This window comes from Danio rerio, chromosome 15 (assembly GCF_049306965.1).
Source record: "Danio rerio strain Tuebingen ecotype United States chromosome 15, GRCz12tu, whole genome shotgun sequence".
Taxonomy (NCBI): Eukaryota; Metazoa; Chordata; class Actinopteri; order Cypriniformes; family Danionidae; genus Danio; species Danio rerio.
Window position 1 is genome coordinate 24135487 of NC_133190.1, and position 13580 is coordinate 24149066.

Sequence of the window (13580 nt, forward strand, 5' to 3'; positions counted from 1 at the left end):
CTGAAACATAAAAGTCTCTGTGGTTTTTGTAATGTCAACCATATTCAGTATTTTGACACCTGGTGTAGTTTGATTGACTGCACAAACCTTGTGAATTGAAAACAAGTGTTACTCTCTAATAATATTTTAATTTTTAGTCAGATTTCCAGTGGTGCAGAGAAAGATGTGCTTTGTTTTGAAATGAAGAGTAATTATATATTTAACAAATTGTGTTTTTAGAAGAAAATTATCCATTTGGTCAATTGTGTTTTGTAGGTGAGAGTTTGTGTTAAGACTTTAGAAAAAGTATCTTAAGTATGGAAAAGCACTTAATAGCAGCTGAAAATAAAACACAAGTTAGTTTTTTTAAAATCTGACCCAACATTGGGTTAAAAGAACCCAGCATTTTTTCAAACATTATTAGATAATTATTATCAGTACAACATAGACGTATTTGGATGAAATTAGTAAAAAAAACTACACAAGGGATATGTTTGGGGACAAAAGCCTAACAAATGTCTTGAAATGAATGCTGGGTAACAACTGAACACGATTAATCGCATCTATATTAAAAGTTTATACGTTTGTTTTTGTTAATTGTTTTTGTGTGCATTATAGGTTACAAATTAGGCTACACATACATAAAAACAAAAATATGCTTATAAAACAACAGGTGTGCATAATTCTAATAATTCAACAGCCTATTGTCAATTAATCCACATAATATTGGCTGAATTTACTTTCTAGGTAGCGTTAAAGGCACTTTGAAACACTTAAAATTTACATAAAAATTATTACAATAATATAATAATAATCATAATTTTAAAATATATTATAGCATTGTTTGAATGTCACAATTTGGTACTTTTAGTTAATTTTAATTATAACTATGATTAAGTTATTTAATTGAAATATAATTTAAATAAAATAATAACATAAATTATAAAAACATTTATTGCATTTGTTTAGCTATTCATTTAAATGTGGAAATTTCAAACGTTTTATTATTTTTAATAATGTAAAGTTTTTTCTAAACTACATAATTGTTTTTAATAAATTATATTCAATTATAAGTTTAAATTTATAATTTTTGTAATAAAAATTGTGTTTATTTGGATATCCATAGAAATGTCATGGAATCACTTTTTAAAATACGTATTTTTCATTCATTTATTTAGCCTATTTATTTAATTAATTTTAATGTCTCACATAAAAACGAGGTGCTATTCACAGAACATTCAAATGAATCAATTCCAGGGTTCTTTGGAAAATGGCCAAGACCAAAACTGTTAATTATTCAAACAAATAAGACGATAAAACCAAGACGTGATACAATAACAATCACCTGATCCTCTTCATCGTTCTCGTTTTGCAGAACCTTTCATCATCATCCAATGAGTCTTGAATTAATTTGTACAGCACCCCATCTGCTGGTCAGAACTTGTAAAGACATCATATTTTTATAAACCTAAAATGTGTTTCTAAAAATTCCTATACATAATCACCAATCAGTCCTTTTTGATAGGCGCTTATTATTGAAAAAGTTATAGATGATATCTATTTATGTCCTGACCTCCAGTAACAGCAGACACATGAGAGGCAAAGTTCTGTGAGCGCGCGAAAATCGATCATTTTCAGTTCAAATCAATCAGTGGCGGTTGGAGAGTCAGCTGCTCAACGGAACCTCGGCGTCCGGCTTTACCGAAGGCTACTTCATTTCTGGTATTTATCTGTCCAACAACTAATAAGTAATCACATTACTAACAACTTCTTGTCATATAGGTAGCCTGTATTGAATATCTTGATTTAGGCCTAATTTAAACAAACTTGTAACAAACTTTCGTCAACAAGCTTCAGTGAAAAAAGAGATACAGAGACTCGGTTTTAAAAAAGGTTTCAACGTTAAATGGTCAGACGATTTTAATAAACAGGAATGACAAATAGCCTATTAAATATTACACTAAAGTGAGATTAATACGACGTTGACAGAAATGTATAGTAGGCTATATTTTAGAACATCTTGGTGTGCTCTTCATTTTCAGGATACAAATGTCACACCGCAGTCTCGAGAACACAAAAGGAGGAACAGAAATGAAAAGGTCTCAAGCCAAAATACGAGAGGTGACGATCTTAGGAGGATTTGGGAAATTACCATGACCATAAGTCACACTAAACAATCATATATTATTGAGAAATGTTTGAACGTTAACAAAAGCTCACAAATACACATCTAGGTTGAAAATGCACCTTGTTCAGAGACATCTCCAGCAAAAATGAGAAAGAATTTCAGACCAGCTTCTGGAGACATGTCTTATGGGTTTGAAACTGCTTTGGCAGGCAAGTTTGTATATATACAACTCTTTTTATTGATTATGTGGTATTGTGTAGCATATATTTTCATAACAGCTGATTGAATTACCTCATCATTTTAACATAACTGTTTCACATCGATTGTTGTAGGCATAATAAACTTGTGAGGTAACTTAATGCATTTTTTCCCCCATTTTAGAGGCTAGCCGAGAGGTCAGTCTCCTGTTTTCCAAGTACTTGGAGGTCTTGAGGTAATTGAATGAATATGTATACCACCTCTGTGTCTCATCACTTGTGTATCTACAAAGTTTTCTCTCAAACACTGATTTTACATGTTATCTTCTAAGGGAAAGAGCTGCTGTGGATGCTTCACAGCTTGGGGAACTGGAAGGTATTCTTACTGAAGCCAGGAGTTTAGAGGCTAATCTTAAAGAAAAGAAGGAACACCTGAGACGATCTTTGGCTTTGATCTCTGACAAACTACAAGGATAGGTTTTCAGTGGTGTTTTGTTATTTATGTAATGTACACTTTACACACATCAATCCATCAGACATTGTTAAGACATTGATTATACATGTGCATATTATACTTCACAAGTTAATACTTTATAAAATTAGAAAAAATATTTAGGAATTATATTGAAATAAAGTGTTGTGTTGACATTCACAATCTGTAGTGACTTATTAAACAACTGCATGTATCTACAGGTATTTCATTCTTTCATTTCAAGTGACTGACAAATAATATAATACAAATTAAAGAGAGAAAAGAATAAGTAAGAGCAGGTTATATTAAAACATCTGTTCTTTAAAAGTTTCTCTCAGTGTCTATGATTGGAAGGTCCCGTGGAATCCATAAGGAATGTTTTTTGGTACTTCAGCGCGGCCCAATTCTTCAAATGTCTTCGCATCCAGCACTAGAAGGAAGGTGCTCTTGTCCTAGAAGGACAATCAGCCATTAGTCTAGCCATATATTTTTTCTCATTTTTGAAAAGCTAACATACAACCTTTTCAAGCAGTTTCTTAAGGAACACAACACACCATACCTGATTAGGGGTGATGACCACAGACAGAATGACTCCATCATCCTCTTCTACAGCACCCGGTGAAGATACAAAGACCGGTTCTGAAGGAAACATGCCTGCATGCTTCCACACCTGTTGTAAGTTGAAATATTAGTTTAAATGAGTAAACATTAATCCCCAATTTCACATCCAGTACAATACTTAAGTCTAGTCTGACACTAAACTCTAAATTCAACTGCAAGAGACTTGCACTGACATCTTAAAATATATTCTATATTGTATAGTCTGTTATGTCTCGAGGTGCAGCAATGTTTTTTAAGCCACATTTATAAAAATTACTTACAGTTGAAGTCAGAATTATTAGCCCCCCTTTGAATTTTTCTATATTTTCCCAATGAAGTTTAACAGATTCAGGAAATTTTCACAGTATGTCTGATAATAATTTTTCTTCTGATGAAAGTCTTATTTGTTTTATTTTGACTAACGTTAGGTTAAAAGTATTTTTTTAAACACCATTTTAAGGCCAAAATTATTAGCCCCTTTAGACTATTTTTTTCAATAGTCAACAGAAAAACCATTGCTATACAATAACTTGCCTAATTACCCTTACCTGCCTAGTTAACCTAATTAATCAAGTTAAGCCTTCAAATGTCACTTTAGTCTGTGTAGAAGTGCCTTGAAAAATATCTAGTCACATATTATTTGCCGTCGTCATGACAAAGATAAGATCTTTTCTCTATTGGACAGAAATTGTGGGAAAAAAATAAACAGGGGGGCTAAAAATTCTGACTTAATCTGTATATACAGATTTGAAGTGGATCAAAGCCTTTGTCCTAAAAACAATGTGTATTGCATGCAGTTTGGGGTAAAATGTAATGAGTTACAATCTGAAGCCTATCTTAATCTAAAAAAAAAACAATACAGACTTTCACATTAGTTTCCTTAAAATGTAATTAACATTTAATAAACATGTAAATGTAACATTAAGTTACATTTTTAAAATGACTTAATAATATTAACTTTAAAAGTATGATTGAATTTCTTGTCAGGACAACTTTATATATATATATATATATATATATATATATATGTATTTATTTATTTTTTTACTACAACTGAACTACAGACTAAGTTATAGACAATACATTTGAAAAATAAGCATTATACTCCTAACTTACCTTTATTTGTTTGCCTTGAAGGTCCATTTTAATGAGAGAGTCTCCAACCAGGTGTCTGAAGCCACATCCGTAGAAGTAACGGTAGGGGTGTGAATTGCACATTGAATAGTTGATATGTGGAAATTCCAGTCCACCGTATTCATGGAGATCCTCACCATGGAGATCTTCATATGTGCAAAACACCTGTGTGTAAATACAAGGAAATATTTTACTTTACATGATATTATATGAAGATTCTTTACATAGCATGTAGATACATTTTAAATTTAAAATTTTTTTTTTAAATATGCCAAAAAAACACTGCATAAGGCCAACCTTGTTATTGTCTGTCTTGATTGCTGTTGCAGTGCTGTTGAAGCATGTGATGAGATTTTCCCCATGGGGTGTGTCACTGTCCACGTTTAATGGCAGGACAAAACGGCGAGGAAACACTCTGCACAATGTGTTATATACCTAGGCAAAAGAAGACAAAAAACAAGTATGTTAGAAAATAAGGGAGCATTTACATTTTTATTCAATATAAAATTAAAATGGTGAAGTAAGATTTTACCTCATCTAAAGCACTCCCAGACTTTTTAAGATTCTGAATTACATAGTTGTTTATTGCTTGGCCATCATCAGAACTGCACATGTCCATAATCAAGAAACCATTGTCTTCATAGCAGTTTATCTGGTGGAAGGTTGACAGTGGCTTTGTGTAATATTTGACAAGGCTCAGCTGTAACAATACAAAGAGATTAATTTGGGTTTTGCAGGTCGTCTTTTTAAAATTATTTATATCAAATAAAACCATGTTATAATATCATTACATAACATAAAGTATCCATTATTAGAAGTATTCACCTTTCCTGTGCGCTTATTGATCACATGGAAAACTGTGTTTCGTTTGGGGTCCCAGTAAACACCTTCATTAATTCCTTTTCCACGCAATTTCCCTGTCACAATCTTCAGAAGGTCCATTTTGATTGGCTGCTCGATGAATACCACATAGTTCTCTGACATGGCTGCATTAATCGTTTAAAAGTGCAGGTTATTAAGATTTTAAATAATCCTTTAACTACCAAATGTAAGAATTATATGTTAAAAAGTTTGTGGTCAGTATTTTTGTTCAGCAAGGATGAACTAATTTACATGAGCATAATAGACTTCTACTAAAAAAATAGTAGAAAGTAATTCTACAGTTCACACGGCGACGCAGTGGTGCAGTAGGTAGGGCTGTCGCCTCACAGCAAGAAGGTCGCTGGTTCCAGCCTCGGCTCAGTTGGCGTTTCTGTGTGGAGTTTGCATGTTCTCCCTGCGTTCATGTGGGTTTCCTCTGGGTGCTCCGGTTTCCCCCACAGTCCAAAGACATGTGGTACAGATGAATTGGGCAGGCTAAATTCTCAGGAGTGTATGAGTGTGTGTGTGAATGAGTGTGTGTGTGTGGATGTTTCCCAGAGATGGGTTGCGGCTGGACATCTACCGCAAAAAAATGTGCTAGATAAGTTGGTGGTTCATTCCGTTGTGGCGACCCCGGATTAATAAAGGGACTAAGCTGAAAAATTGTGACCAATGAATTTGGTCACACTTTAGTATGTGTGTAAATGCAAGAGTGTATGGGTGTTTTCCAGTGTTGGGTTGTGGCTAGAAGGGCATGCGCTGTAAAACAATTATTCATTTATTAATTTTCTTTTCTTTTCTTAGTCCCTTAATTAAATAGGGGTCGCCACAGTGGAATGAACAGCTAACTTATCATGCACATATTTTACGCAGCCCATGCATTTCCATCTGCAACCCATCATTGGGGAACACTCATACACTCTCATTTACACACATACATTACGGACAATTTTCACATACCCAATTCACCTGAACCGCATGTCTTTGGACTGTGGGGGAAACCGCAGCACAGGGAGGAAACCCATGCGAACATGGGAATGCCAACTGACCAAGCCGAGGTCGAACCAGCGACCTTCTTGCTGTGAGGCGACAGCACTACTTACTGCGCCACCGCACCACGCATTAAATTAAATTGGCTTTTTAAATCTTTATATTTTCCACAGTAGGCATTACTTATTTGTTACCATACATTTAATAATTTAATTTAAAAAATGTTGCAGGATCATTTAATCATTTTTGTATATTAATAAGTACATGTACAAATAAAGATGCTGCGTAAAACTCTGTTCTAGACTAATTTTTAACGCTATATTTATAAAATAAACATAGTGAATTTAATCTGAGTGCCTGAGACAATGGGCGCTGTTCCCTTACCAAAGCTGTGATAGTAGGACGGTTTGGACTTGTCCTCTGATGGGATTGAACACACAACTGACGCTCCTTCCAATGTATCATTTGGGTTTTCCTTGTTTGGGGGCACCATTATTATGTTGTAAAAAGCACCTGAAAATAAGAGTTAAGAAAAATATAAAAATAAAAGCAAAGAGACTTAAAAAAATTTAACAGCAGACAAACCTTTAACAGTGTAAGAGTTGCCCATGTTGTATGTCGTTCCATCAGAATCCACATGAGGGTGAGCTGTAGCCCCATTAACCGCAATAAATTTACTCCAGTCCACCTTAATGCAATGAGTTTCACACATCAGGTTGTTCTCCGTATTTTTATACATTTAAAATAATCATAATCAGTTTGTACCTTTTCCTTTGTTTCAAGTGTTTCTGGATCTATTTTGTGCATGAAGTTGGTCTCTGTGCTGACATAGTAGTCTCCTTTATACTGAACAAAGCTCACATTTGCATTGTCACTTAGTTCTGCGGAAGAAGAGTTAAGATAAGTTCACATGCGCGGACTATATTCAGACCTCAATTAAAACTGAAGACGTCACACTCACTTGGCAGCTCAAAGCGTGAGAGGAAGCGCTGGAAGAAGTTCTTGCACGGATCTGGCATTGCCACTGTGCCAAATTCAGACACTATTATGCGGTTATGCTCTAGGTTTTCCTTATAGCTATCGCTGTTGAGGAATCGGCTCATGTAGGTCACTTTTCCATCCTCAATGTGGAACTGGTGCAAAAGCGCCATGCCATCAAACCAGTGGTTGAAACTTGAGAAGCAAACAACATCTCATTTACTTTCCTGAACTCAAATTATTCCGAGGGACCCTCAAATTGGTACTCACCTGCTTCTTCCGATCTCAAACTTCCCAGGTCCGTTCCTGAGGAAATTGCCCTTGATCCAGCTAGGGACGTTACCTGTAATAGTGGTCGTAATGGGCTCTGGGGTTTCGTCTGCAGAACATATCAGCTTCTCAATGCTTGGCAGACCGTGAACATCTGTAAAGTATTGATCCTTATTCTTAGGCCTGGTTTTCTTCCAGCCTGTGGAGCAAAAGAAGAGTTTCAGATTGGAAGTTTTGTGGATCTACAGTTAGAATGGTGTCTTAACCTACCAGATTTGCTGCTGTTCAGGCGGTTCATAGAAGACATGCTGTTCTGCTTGTGGTGGCTCGCTGAGCTGAAAAAACTTAATTTGGAGACTCTCTTGTTTCCTTCTGCTGCCTGGACTATCTTATAAAGAGTTTTTTTAGGGTCACATGCTGCTTACGCAATGTCAGATCACAGACCCCATCAATTGAAGAAGTGTTCTGGATTAATTACAGATACTTTAGTAGCAATGTTTAGATTCAGCCCAGGGATACAGTTAGTTACACCAACTGAAAAAACTAATAATAATTTGTTTTGAGTGCTAAGAATAACACATTTATAAATAGATACATCAGTCGAACTCTCGGTCACTATACAAGTACTTAGTATAATAAGATGTAATTATTACAGAGCTACACAGATTTGTGGCGTGATTTTTTTTATTAGCAAATTTAATTTTAGGAACATCCTGTGAAATCAATTTGATGGGTCTTGGAAATTCCCAAGTCTGCAGCAAATTATGTAACTATCCTCTTTAGAAGCATAACTGTAGAAGGACAAAAAAAATAATGGCTCAAAAAATGTTTCTGTTGGGGAAATTTGATTAACTTCAATCAGTTGTTTAGTTTTTAAATTGTATTTTGTTTTAATCTATTCATTGTTTTGCTATCATGTAAAGTATGATTACCTTGAATATATATATATATATATATATATATATATATATATATATATATATATATATATATATATATATATATATATATATATATATACTAAACTCACACATCCAGAATTTGCAAGATTGGATTTCATAATACTATTCATCATTCAAAATCCTATTTTGTCCTATTTGTTTTATATTATTATTATGATTATTACAATTTTAACCAGACATTGTATGAAACCTGCTTTATCTGAAATAACACTCTTGACTGAAATAATAATTTTGACACATTGATATCGAAATAACAGTCTGAAAGTAATTTACAAGCATATCATGCATATTGCGAGGATATAAAGAACAATTTAGCTTAATAACATTGTTACCTTGTTCTGTAATTTTTTACAGACTTATGTTAAGGGAAACATTGTGGATTATATCTGGGGTAAAACAAAAATGCTTTCAAAGCAAAAAAGTTAAAAACAGAAATTGCAAATGTTAAAATGTTAGGTCAACTTGTGTCTATTACGTTTTGTGAATAGCTTGATAATAAAAACTTCTGTTCTGTGACTGTCCAGTTTCAGATTAATCACTGTAACAGTACATAAAATGCATTATCTATGGAGTAAAAATATCTCAGATCTTATATAAATATCTTTTTTATCTCATAAAAATGTCAAGAAAGTTCAGACAGAGCCTGTCATATTTTATTCTCAAACTCATAAGAAAAAAAAAGTATTCATAAACAAACTCTTTGCAGGCAGTTTGATCTACAGGCAATCCGGCCAATTATAATGCTGATATTCTGTTTGCCTGTCATTCTGTGATGCTTTTTCCGACAAAAAGAACAGCTAAATGAAAAAGGTGAAAATGTGTTAGTATGGCTGGGCACAATCTAATTTTATGGGAAACAATGGAATGTATTCATGTAAACTATAAAGCTAGAAATGTGACCCCAAACATAAAAGTATTGATGGTTGGCACATATTGTGCACTGCATCAAGACTTTTATGTTTGGGGGTCACATTTCTTGCTTTTTAGCATACATATACATATACATATACATATATGCCATTGTTTCCCATATAGATTTAGATTTTGCTTTTATTTATTTAGAAATTCATTCAATGCAAATATTTATTATCCTTTCATGTGTGTATGCATATTTCCATTAGTACAGTATTTCAAATAAAACAAAAGACAATTTATATTGATATTTAATAAAGGTAGAGACTATAAAAGCCTCAAAACTGAGCTTAAAACATGATCTTTAGCATGAATGGTTAACGTGTGCAACAAGTCATTTTATGTGCCCAAAACATTATCTTTTGCACACAGAATTGTGGTACAAATATAACGCCATAAACCATCAGGTGTCAATAAACAGTGCTGTTAGGCCTATTTGCTGAATGGATGTACTCGAGACTGATTAATTAAACTTTTCACTTATTGAAAGTACTAAATATACTAACTGGTTAAGATCAGGTTAGGTTGTTTCACAATGCTTGATATAAATGTTCTCAACTAACTTTATCAGATGAAGACCTTGTAGGTTGAAACGTTGTCAAATCAGATTTGTCTTGGCAGTGAGACGTTAATTTTAAAAACTTTTTCTATTGTGTTTGGGTTGATTGAGCGCCTGCCTTTAAGATTTTCCTAGATGTGTGCACACTGATGTTTTTCTAACTTGTGGTTTAACCCAGGTTTAATCATTAACTCTTGAGTCTGTCCACAAAAAAATTGACACTTCCAGTAAACAGCCAATCAACTGACACACAAGGTCAGCAAACAGCAAATCTCAAGAAACTTAAGAGTTAGTTTGATTCAGTTCTTTCAGGAGTGTCAGTGCAATTTACTTCTTTGTTGAAGATTGAGGTATCATTATCAGAAATATGATGAATTTAAAAACATATGGTATGCTAAACATTAATTTAGATTCACAAACAGCTAAAAACACAGTAATTTTACATTAATTCGTTTTCTTTTTGGCATAGACCCTTTATAAATCAGTGGTCACCACAGAACTGAACTGCCAACCTATCCAGCATATATTTTATGCAGTGAACATCCACATAGAAATGCTATCTGACCCAGCGGGGGCTCAAACCAGCGACCTTCTTGCTGTGATTGTGCTACCCACTGTGCCATCGTGCTGCCCAAAAGCCTTGCATGTTAAAGCTAATTTATTATTTACTTAATATAATAGAAACAAATTTTTTGACTAAAAATGTTTTTTTTTTATATATAATTCTCAGGAACTTTAAAAAAAAGGCTAAAAAGCCGTCACCTGGACGGCTAAACACAAAAGACAGACATCATGAAAATAGTTTACATTTTCCTACTATAGTTACAATGCTTTTGTAAACACACACCCTTTGCTGCACTTTTCCAAATGTGTTTGAGATGCATTTGGTTGTAGACCTCAAACAGTGTTTGCTGTAGGTTTTTAGCTGTCTCGCTAAAAGACTATTTCATTTTTTTTTTGTTGACCTTTGAGCGTTGTAACTTTATAGATGTATTTTATGCTCACACTGCTAAATTTCACAGTAAAGGCTGATTTATACTTCAGCATCAAGTGCACGTGTATGGTCCAGCACAGCCTTCTCGCAGCTGACGCACACCTCTCAAAAAAAAAAAAAAAAAAACACATCGCAAGCTCTGTGATTGGTCTGCTTGGTAGCTGTGCCAAGTTTGGGCGGTGATGGAACTGGTGTCCACAAGTGTCAAGTCCTGTAAAGAAGATCCAATGGAAACTTTTGTTTTGCATTTACCTTATAATTAAATGTTTTGCACGTCCACCAGTTTCCGCATCCCCAGTTTCAGTTTTCAGCTACTTGTGTATTAAGGTAGCGTTAAAAAAAACACCTGTGAAGAAACTTAATAAAGAGGAACATAACCTAATACCAGCTAGCATTTCAGAAGTATTATTGCAGAGTAACACAAACAGCATGCATAAGTATAAATGCATGGCTACGCACAAGGCAAACGCCGTTGCTCACGCCGATCACTCGACGCAGAGGTATTAACCAGCCTGAAATAAATTTTAAAATGTGAAGAGTGGAGACCTCTTTAAACATCTATTATTGATGTGTTAGCTACAGGTTAGTAAAGTCGCATCAACTAATTTTTTATCCAAACTAAACAAATAAAAGTTGGCAAAGCTCATGAGCTGCTAACATGCCGTCTTCATCCCGACCGAGTTGACTCACATCATCTGACTTCTGAGTGTATTCCAGAAAAACAACATATTTTAAAATCACAAATATATAAAAGGACAAGAATAAGTTTGAAAAGTGCATTGACCTTCAGAAGAAAAGCAGCATGTATTTAATTTTTACGCCTGGGTATTTCCAAGTGAGTTTAACAAAAGTAATGTTTATATCTTATCCCCCATGGGGCATTTGGTTGCAGTTACTAAGTACATGAGCTTTTAAACTTGATAACAGTGCAGGGAGATGCTTAAAATATATCTGTCCCGGAGGACACGTCCATGGCTATTAGAGACAGTGTGTGAGTGTTGCTTCTCATTTATATGCACGTACTGTATGTTTAAAAAAAACATGAACGTCAGGCTTACAACAGTAAAGATCACTACCTTAAAGTGACCTTAATGAGACACCTGAAATTTCCTTCACCAGTAAGTACGATCAGCAAGATCGAGGAAAACAAGCCAGCATTGTTTAAATTCAATTTTTCCATCAACAGTGACGCCTCTCATAATGCTAACCAATAATTGTGCACTGGGAAAAAAAATCAGTGGTTTGATAAAAATACACAAATTAAAGATTAAGTTTGAAAAGACAATTGATTTATAAAGTTGCGTCAGTTACTTTTTCTCTAAATTGTTCAAAAAAAGAAATTGAATTACAAATTGGATTTGATTAAACATGCTTAAGATTTGTTTGTTACATTTCTATAAATATATTTAAAAATTCACAAATGATCAATTTCAAGAATCACAAATATTACTTCACTTCTCAATGTTTTATTACGTTACTTAGTGAAGTTTATTCATAAACAAATTTCGAGAGGATCACGCGCTTATGATTGTTCCCAGCTGTTCCAACTTTAGCTTATGACTCATTATCCTATCAGACAATCCTTAACTCACCATAAATAACCAGACTTTTCTCATCTCAATATCTTCTTCTTGAAGAAACCCCCCCCTACCCAACCCTACTTTCCCCCTTTCAAACGGGTGTCACGGTGGCCGGCGATTAGCGCTGTTGCCTCACAGCAAGAATGCCCCTGGTTTAATTCCTTTAAAAACCAGACGGCATTTCTGTGCGAAGTTTACTCGTTCTCCCCGTGGTCGCGTGGGTTTTCCCCGGGTCCTCCGGTTTCCTCCCACAGTTCAAAAACAAGCACCCTAAACAATCAATCAAAATACATCAGCTAAACTCTTGAGTACACCTTTCAGCATACATATCCAACATTTAGCTACAATAAGCAAGAAGGGGAGTCATCGAGATCTACCTGAGCTCAAACTCCCCTCTCGCCTTGCAACGGGAGGGAGCCCAGGGCTCGAGGATCTTATAAGCTCAGGGCTCTCTCCTGGAACAGCACGCCAAACTAGCTTTACTATCAATCATCAGCTAAGTGTGAACACTTGAAAATATTTAATTGGCGTTGCACCAAATGTAGATTTTTTTTTTATAACACTTGTATTCAGTTTAATTAAGTTTACATTTTTGTGTAAAAATGTTTCACCCTAAAAATTGTGCATGTCATAGATAGCGTTTTAAGAGTATATCAACAACTGCACTCTGACATTTAATTTCTTCATGGTTTCATAACAGTACATCTAAATTCCATTCATGGTTGTAGCTTAATTGTGTTTTACCTGCAAAGCAGGTTAGTTTTTCTTATGTATTACTCTGCATTAACATTAATAGACTATCCAAACAAAACTGTTATATCGCAACTAATATTTTGAGCTTATAATCTGTAGGTGAGTTTGGGTTATTTAAGATAACGGTTTGGTCAATTTTTACCAGTGCTTAAGTAGTGCAATACCTCACAGTAAAAACTGAAATAGAAAGAAAAAAGTTTAAGAAACCTTA

At 34.4% G+C, this 13580-nt stretch overlaps 3 protein-coding genes across 8 annotated transcripts in view; 2 read left to right on the forward strand and 1 right to left on the reverse strand.

Annotated features, from left to right (window-relative positions):
• The first annotated feature begins 1350 nt into the window (after positions 1-1350).
• On the forward strand, positions 1351-2956 carry tex12 (testis expressed 12). Its single transcript, XM_068213716.2, has 5 exons — positions 1351-1701; positions 2022-2100; positions 2214-2316; positions 2489-2540; positions 2637-2956. Exons 2-5 carry the CDS (start codon positions 2029-2031, stop codon positions 2779-2781), a joined length of 372 nt encoding a protein of 123 aa, XP_068069817.1. The 5' UTR covers positions 1351-1701; positions 2022-2028; the 3' UTR covers positions 2782-2956.
• On the reverse strand, positions 2783-9068 carry bco2b (beta-carotene oxygenase 2b). Of its 2 annotated transcripts, XM_073923245.1 has the most exons (13): positions 8904-9068; positions 7880-7993; positions 7610-7808; positions 7323-7534; positions 7127-7242; positions 6947-7049; positions 6746-6874; positions 5336-5496; positions 5043-5210; positions 4808-4945; positions 4493-4675; positions 3336-3446; positions 2783-3228 (listed from the first exon to the last, which is right to left on the reverse strand). In XM_073923245.1, exons 2-13 carry the CDS (start codon positions 7914-7916, stop codon positions 3118-3120), a joined length of 1668 nt encoding a protein of 555 aa, XP_073779346.1. In that variant the 5' UTR covers positions 7917-7993; positions 8904-9068; the 3' UTR covers positions 2783-3117. The 2 variants fall into 2 exon arrangements, with proteins under 2 accessions (XP_073779346.1, NP_001035402.1); NM_001040312.1 differs by lacking the exon at positions 8904-9068 and having other exon boundaries at positions 7880-7963.
• Positions 3105-13580, forward strand: part of nkapd1 (NKAP domain containing 1) — a 42413-nt gene continuing 31937 nt past the window's right edge. The window contains exons 1-4 of one of the 5 annotated variants that reach the window (XM_073923068.1): positions 3105-3217; positions 3309-3451; positions 4514-4573; positions 4840-4970. The gene's annotated coding sequence lies outside the window, so the exon portion shown is untranslated. Of the gene's footprint in view, positions 3218-3308; positions 3452-4513; positions 4678-4839; positions 4971-13580 lie in introns of those variants that run through there. The other 4 variants (XM_073923065.1, XM_073923067.1, XM_073923070.1 and 1 more) reach the window with 4 other exon arrangements.